Source organism: Globicephala melas, chromosome 12, assembly GCF_963455315.2.
Source record: "Globicephala melas chromosome 12, mGloMel1.2, whole genome shotgun sequence".
Taxonomy (NCBI): Eukaryota; Metazoa; Chordata; class Mammalia; order Artiodactyla; family Delphinidae; genus Globicephala; species Globicephala melas.
In genome coordinates, this window is record NC_083325.1 from 13,764,897 (window position 1) to 13,772,334 (window position 7,438).

General features: G+C 52.7%; 1 protein-coding gene across 1 annotated transcript; it reads left to right on the top strand.

Moving 5' to 3' along the window:
* Positions 1-1,988: 1,988 nt before the first annotated feature.
* On the top strand, positions 1,989-7,174 carry CD8A (CD8 subunit alpha). Its single transcript, XM_030837427.3, has 6 exons — positions 1,989-2,037; positions 2,126-2,491; positions 3,066-3,176; positions 3,360-3,470; positions 4,769-4,799; positions 6,983-7,174. The coding sequence occupies exons 1-6, from the start codon at positions 1,989-1,991 to the stop codon at positions 7,032-7,034; spliced, it is 720 nt and encodes a 239-aa protein (XP_030693287.1). The 3' UTR covers positions 7,035-7,174.
* The last annotated feature ends 264 nt before the right edge of the window (positions 7,175-7,438 follow it).

Sequence of the window (7,438 nt, forward strand, 5' to 3'; positions counted from 1 at the left end):
TGTTACATGTGCATGAGTGACTCCTCAATGATACAGATACATTGTATCTACTACAGCCTTACTAGTAATTGCAAAAATTGAGAAACTGCTTAAATGCCTATTAATAGGAAAACTAAGTTAGGGAACACCCATATAAAATGCACCTCTTTAGAAATATGGAGTAGATCTACAGGTGCTGACATAGAAAACTTTCTTCTGCTGTTAGACAAGAAAGGCAAGTTGCAAAAAATATGTGTATAGTACAACCATGTGTCAAAAATGATGTATAAACAGCTGTTTATGCATAGATTATATCTGAGGAGCACACTTAACTGTTAACAGTGGTTTTCTCTGGAGAATGGATGATGGCGAGGAGAGCTGAGACAGGGAAATTTCCCCATACTCTTTTTTGTATCGTCTGAAGTTTTTCAAGAATATATAACTTTTGTAATTTAAAAGACACTTTTAAAAACATGTCTAAATATAAATGGTCCACGTTAGAGTAAGCACCTTGGATGCTTTGGGCGGAGGGCGGGGGGAGAGGGTTGAAATCAAAGTAAAAAACAAACAAAAAAAAAGCCCACCCAACACTTAAGTTCAGACCGCATGAGGGGAGTACAGTTCTGCAAACACAGCTCAGCCCAAGCTGTGATGTGACATGCGACCTCGCAGTGGTGGTGGGGGGTGTTGTGGGGGTGGGCGGGGGTGTGTGTCTGGAACATAGTTCTCGCCACTGCCGCGGGGCAGAACTCACGGGTGGGGCAGACACCTGGAACAGATAATGCCAGGTGGCTTGTCTCTAGAATTAGGCAGCAGCAGCATGAAGGGCACCCACTATGGGATGCAAAGTGGGAAGACCCTGAAGAAATGAGAGAGGGCACCCACTGTGGGGCGGAAGGTTTCCGGACAGCAGCAGACAAAAAAGAAGTGGCCAAGTGTGTGTCAGGTTCAGACAGGGAGAACTGTCTCCACCCAAGCATTCACCCAGGCTGCACACTTGTCCCCACCAAGCAGCCATAGACAGAGGTACAGAGGAGTGAGGTCCAAGCCCCCTAGCACGGGAGCTGGGCCTGGGGCGGAAACAGAACAGCATTGCAGGCATAGGGAACAGCAAAGGCAAGAGAAGCCCACAGTTTAGACAATCTCAAGCCCTGTGGGAATGCAGTGGTAGGTGGATGGGAAAGACCAGAGCAGAGGCTTGGGAGGAGCCAGCACCCAAAGGCTAGGAGCCAAGCCAGGGCTGAGCTGCCACGCAGTCCTGCAGGTCATGGAAGGTTGCGGGAGTGACACCATCAGATCGCCTTTCGGAGAATAATGCTCACAGCAGGGTGCCTGGGGGACTGGCCAGGAGAGGGGCTGATGTGGAGGCTGCTGAGTGGACGCCGGAAGGAATGAGGCTGTGTGGCCAGGTTCAGCTGCTGGGGAAAGCCTGAAGGGTATGGTCAGCAGAGGTCACACAAGGCTTGAGTGGCTGCTGCCCCTTGGAGTTCCGGAGGAGTGGGCCAGTCACGAACTCCTCTTCAGCCCTCAGGGCCCATTTTACGGCCTCAAAGCCCCAAGATGCCGGTGCTAAGGCCACTTTAAGTGAGGGCAAAGGAAGTGGACACTTCTCTCTCCTTCCTGCTCACTCACCCTCCCTTCTTGAAATCTCTCATCTCTATCCTCCGCCGCTGTCACACCCACAGGAGAGCCATTCCAAGGGCCACTTCCAAGCCCCTTTCCTTGTCCTCAAACCCGTGGTTCTCAACCATTCCCAGCTTCCTGTCAAGGCTGCCTCGACGGCCCCCATTCACGGCCCCCAGCCCCCTCTCTGGGCTGGAAGGTGACAACCGCGAAAAGGAGGGCGACTCTCTCCTCCGCAGGGCTTCACGTGACATCACATCCTCCGAACGCGAAATCGGCTCCGCGGCCGGCCGAAGGGCGCAACTTCCCCGGTCGGCGTCCCACTGGCTCCTGCGCTCCTCCGCAGCTTCGAGCCGCTAGCGGAGCGGCGCCGCGGGGAGCGCGCCATGGCCTCGCCGGTGACCGCCCTGCTCCTGCCGCTGGGCCTGCTGCTCCGTGAGTTGGCGACCCCTGGGGAAGACGGGGCCGGGGCTGGCGGGGGGCGCGGGGCTCCCGGCTCAGCCTCACTACGTGTGCCCCGCAGATGCCGCCACGGTCCTCGAGTCATTCTCGTTCCGGATGTCGCCGGTGCAGGTGCAGGCTCGCCTGGGCGAGAAGGTGAAGCTGCACTGCGAGGTGCTGCAGTCCAGCATGACGTCGAGCTGCTCCTGGCTCTACCAGAAGCCCGGGGACGCCTCCAGACCCATCTTCCTAATGTACCTCTCCAGCACGCGGTCCAAGCCGGCCGAGGGGCTGGACACCAGTTACATCTCCGGCACCAAGGCCGAGGGCGCCAACTTCCACCTCACTCTGCACCGCTTCCACGAGGAAGACCAAGGCTACTATTTTTGCTCGTTCATGAGCAACTCGGTTATGTACTTCAGCAATTTCGTGCCTGTCTTCTTGCCAGGTCCGGGCGCCAGGGGCGTGGCACCCCTCGGTGTGGGGTTTGGGGCTCAGTCTGAGTCCATTTTTCACACGCTTCGAGCCTCTTAGCGCCCCTCGGGGCTACTTAGATACTGTTCCCATTTCACAGATGAGGAAACTGAGGCTAGGGCTAGAGTGCGACTGGATAGGAACTGAAGATGGCATTTTAGGTCCGGTTGATCTGGGCTCGAGTTCCGGGCTTGTGTGATCCTGGGCAAGTTGTACTTAAATTCTCTGAGCCTCCCTTTGCTGGTCATTAAAATGCGGGTATCACCTCCAAGCCCACGAGGTTTCCGGTGGGGCCCTGGAGAGAGGCCGGGCGGAGGGGAACGGGCCCTGCCTTCACGTCCGAGGCGCCGGGTACGGTTCGCGGACCAGGAGGTCCCACCCCATCTCCCCTGCCCTGAGCGCAGAGCTCCGCGAGAGCGGTGGTCTACGGCTCCTCCAGCGGAAAATCGGGAGGAGGCGCCCACTTGGCCAAGGCGCGCGGAGCGGTGGGGAGGGTTCGCGTGCACAGCTCCAGCCCGGCCCCTAACCACTCTCTGTTGCTCTCGCAGCGAAGCCCACCACGACGCCGGCGACGCCACCAGCCACGCGGGCGCCCACCAAAGCGTTGCAGACTGTGTCTCCGCGCCCAGAGGTGTGCCGGCCCTCGGCGGGCAGCGCAGGTGAGGCGGCCGCGGGGAGAGCCCTCGCCAGGGGCAGCCCTGATCCTGAAGGTGGAGCCGAGGGCAGCCCGAGTGGTGGGGAAACCGAGAGACGGAGCCGGGAGAAGGAAGTGCCCCGGCTGGCTGGGTGGGGTGAGGGATCCCGGGCCCGCTCCTAAATGTCGGCGTCTTCTGTGTCGTCAGTAGACACAAGGCGGCTGGATTTCTCCTGCGATATCTACATCTGGGCGCCCCTGGCCGGGACCTGCGCCATCCTTTTCCTGTTATTGGTCATCACGGTCATCTGCCACCGTCGTAAGTCCTAGGGAATCGCGGCGGGGAGAGTCAGCCCGACTCCCGCCCTTTGCGCGGCTTCGCTCTAGGCAGCCCTTGCCGGGAGTCGGGGTTGCAATTCCTGGGACTCCGAGCTGCTCCGCAGGGCCAGGCGCAGCCTTTGTCTTTCCTGGAGAGAGAACGCGGGAAGACCCCTTCGCGCTGCTCTTTCCACTCTCCGGGAGGTTTTTCGGAAGACAGTGCCCCGGAGCGGCAGTAGCAGGGGTGGGATGTTCCATGGGCAAAGCCTGTAGCAAGCGCACAGGTCTGGGCTTATTACAAACGCCTGGGACAGGGGGCAGTGGCGGGGGAGGCGCGGTGGGGGGGGGGGGGGGCTCTGTGGCCCTGGGACTTGTGCCCGGGAGGGCTGGGTCAGAACCACGACAGGCAGTGGTTTATCCTTGGTCCCCCTGCTTGCGAGCCCCCCACCCCGTCTTGGATCCCACGCAGGTGATTGTACTAACCCACGTTCACCCACATCTGTATTTGCAATGTTTTTTATTTAACATCTTTATCGGAGTATAATTGCTTTACAATGGTGTGTTAGTTTCTGCTGTATAACAAAGTGAATCAGCTATACATCAGATATATATCCCCATATCTCCTCCCTCTTGCGTCTCCCTCCCACCCTCCCTATCTCACCCCTCTAGGTGGTCACAAAGCACCGAGCTGAGCTCCCTGAGCTATGCAGCTGCTTCCCACTAGCTATCTATCTTACATTTAGTAGTGTATATATGTAATGTTTTTTAAATTGATACAAAGAGGGATAGGAAAGAAGCCCTCACCTGGACTCTCAAGAGTTATAATCTTACTTACTGTATAGCACAGGGAACTATGTTCAACATTTTGTAATAACCTATAATGGAAAAGAATCTGAAAAAATATATACGTATTATTTGTATAACTGAATCACTTTGCCGTACAGCTGAAACTAACACAATATTGTAAACCGACTACAATTTTTAAAAATTTTAATAATAACTATTAAAACCATAAAATATAAATATTATATCATGCTTGCTTTACAGCTTATTTCTTTATAGTATAACTTAATCTTCACAGTGTCAATCATCATTATGCACTAATGTCATTTTACAAGTTTATGTCTTTTTTTATAATGTCGATGTAGTTATTGTTTGCTTTACATAAAATAGTCATAGCCACACTAGAAAAAAAAAGTTATAATCCTAAATAAATAGGAAAAGTGAAGGAGAAACCATATTTGGGGACTATTCGTCGTGATGGGGCAGACGCTTTATCCCTTCTTTTTCCTTATCCAGGGAACCGAAGACGCGTCTGCAAATGTCCCAGGTGAGTCTCTTATAACCTCTGGGCCTGCTAACCCCAGGCAGCCCTGGACACAGGTCCTGGCTTCCCAAGCAGCAGATGGTGGGAATCTTTCCCAGAGAGAGGCCATGGCAGTGGAGTCCTGGGGGCCAGGGAGTCAGCATAGAGCCTGAACAAAGAGCGGCAGAAGCCTGACACTGGGGAGAAAATGGAGGCCCAGGTCGGGCTTAGCGGGAGAGAAGTATGACTTCAGGAAATGTCTGTCTTATTTGGCCTAGTATCAAAACGCCCATCTGAAGGATTCCCCCAATTAATCCTAGCTCCTCCAAAGACCTGAGGTCAATTTATCTGGATGATTCCAGCTGGGTCTTGTATTTTTCTTAAGAAAACTTACGTTTTCCTATTGGCTTGGCCTAGCCTTTTTTGAGAGACAGCCAATTATATCACCTGAACCAAATAAAGAACGGCCTCAGTTCCTAATTTCCCTGTGGCAATTCGGGGCCTCGATTTGCTGCCAAGGACTGCAGTGGGAAGAAAGGAGGACCAGGGGTTAGGGGCAATTAGCTATCTGGCGGTCCGACTCCCTCATCCAGTTCCAGCCCATGATCGTTCTGAAGTGATTAGGAAAAAACAAAAACGAAAAACAGTGTCTGGAAGAGAGGCCTCAGTCTCCTCCCTCCTTCGAGCTTCGGCCACGCAGCGCTGTGCTAACATCTAGCAAGCGCCCACTCTAGCCCAGCTCTGTGGCGGGACTTACACCCAGGGTCTTCCTCATGCTCACAGCAACCCCACGGGGGAAACACCGCAGTGCCATCTCACAGATCACTGGCTCAGAGATCAGGAAACCTACCCAAGGTGGCAGAGTTATGCTTACACTCCAATTATCAATAATATTGAATAATAACAACCATTCGATGAAAGCCTAAAGTGTACCAGTGCCATATATCACTGGTACACTTTATATATATATATATATATAAAGTTTCAAGTTTCATAACAACCTTTAAAATAGTTACTGTGACCAGCATTTCACAGACGAGGAGACTGAGGCTTAGCACATTTAGTGACTTGTCCAAGGCCATACTGCTAGCAAGTAGCAGAGCTGCAACTGCTATTCAAAGCCCAGGCTCCTCTCTGTGGCTGGGGGCCGAGGCGGAGGGCGTTAACGATAACCAACTATATTCACCAGTTCCTTTCGGTAGGTGAAAATGTTTCAAGTTTTATACCTGGGCTTCGCATTTCACACTCCTTGATATTTCTCTGCAGGAACCCAAGTTCACTGTCTTATACATCATTATTTTTAACAGTGGAAATGGAATGAATTTCCAATGCATATACTAGAGGTGATATACCAAGGGGATGAAGACTCTTTAAAAGCAGAGAAGGATTTTTAGCAATTTCAATATTCGGGGTACAGTTGGGAGCTTTTGGAGGAGAATCGTCCCTTATCTCTCTCTTTTCTGAAAATTCTCATTTTGAAATGAGCCACTGAGAATAAAACTCTGCCCTGAAATACAAAGCTACGCAGGTTAAAAATCTGCATAAAAATATGAGGAACTCACACACGAGTTAATAAACTCAGTGATGACCAAGGGCAGCTCAGCTTCAACACAGAGGTTTCGGAGGATGGTGTGTGTAGACATGACACTCACGATGAATCAGCCCGTTTAGAAGGTGCCAGCCCAGTACTGAATTAACACATTTTTAGTGCAGCATCAAATTTGGGTTGTCAAAGGGACTTTCAGGTAAAGCAGCTCTGCTTGGTTGACGACAGTGGTTCTTTCACATCCTCCCCTAACACTGTGATCCTCCTGAGGGCTGAGAATCAAGTCAGATGATGGCTTGGTTACCAGCCTGCTTCTCTCACCTCCATGGGGACCCTGACAAAGTCTCTAAGAAGCTGGGCTAACTGGCTTCAGATCCTGGCTCCACCGCCTCCTAGTTATGTGACCTTGGGCGCGTTCTCTAACTTCTCATCCCCGGTGGCTACCCCTCAGGTTGCCATGAGGATGAAACAAGGTGGCACAAGGAAAGCTCTTGGCAGGCTGCTGAGGTCATTCACCCAGTGCCATGCTGGTGCCGCAGGGACAGGTCCTCAGACCCCCATGGAGGCTGGGACGTTGGTGAGGGGTGGGTAGACACGGGTGGATGCTGCATCGCATTGCAGGGGCTCTTGTTGCAGTGACGGTCACCTGCCTCTCTTCCAGGCCTGTGGTCAGACAGGGAGGCAAGCCCAGCCCTTCAGAGAGATGCACCTAACGTGGCGACGGGCCCCGCGTGACAGCCACTACAAGACTTCAAACTGAGAACTCTCCTGACAGGGAGAGCAGGAGTCCTTCCCTTTTGGTTTCTCCAGCCTTCCTTCCTTCCATATGTATTCATTCTCATTAGTATTGTTTTCCTGGGGGTGGGGTGGGAAGAGTTAACTTTTTCTTTACGTGTTTACTTTGATTGACACAAAACGAGACTCTACCATGTCTAGGGTACACCGCAAGGGTTATAATACCGTTGTGCTCCCATATTGGGGTAAAGGGGAGGTAGGCCAGAGCTACCGCAAGCTGTGTTCTCGGAACCAGGCTGTGAGGGCTGGCGGGGGCCTCGGCACCCACTCAGCCCCAACCTCTTCCCCAGCCATTTTACAAAGGAGGAGGCTGAAGCCCAGA

What these genes read in the sequence shown, in the direction of transcription:
- CD8A (XM_030837427.3), top strand. Translation starts at nt 1,989, where the DNA reads ATGGCCTCGCCGGTGACCGCCCTGCTCCTGCCGCTGGGCCTGCTGCTC. An exon ending in GCCCTCGGCGGGCAGCGCAG is followed by an intron (nt 3,177 to 3,359) that starts GTGAGGCGGCCG and finishes CTGTGTCGTCAG; the next exon opens with TAGACACAAGGCGGCTGGAT. An exon ending in CGCGTCTGCAAATGTCCCAG is followed by an intron (nt 4,800 to 6,982) that starts GTGAGTCTCTTA and finishes CCTCTCTTCCAG; the next exon opens with GCCTGTGGTCAGACAGGGAG.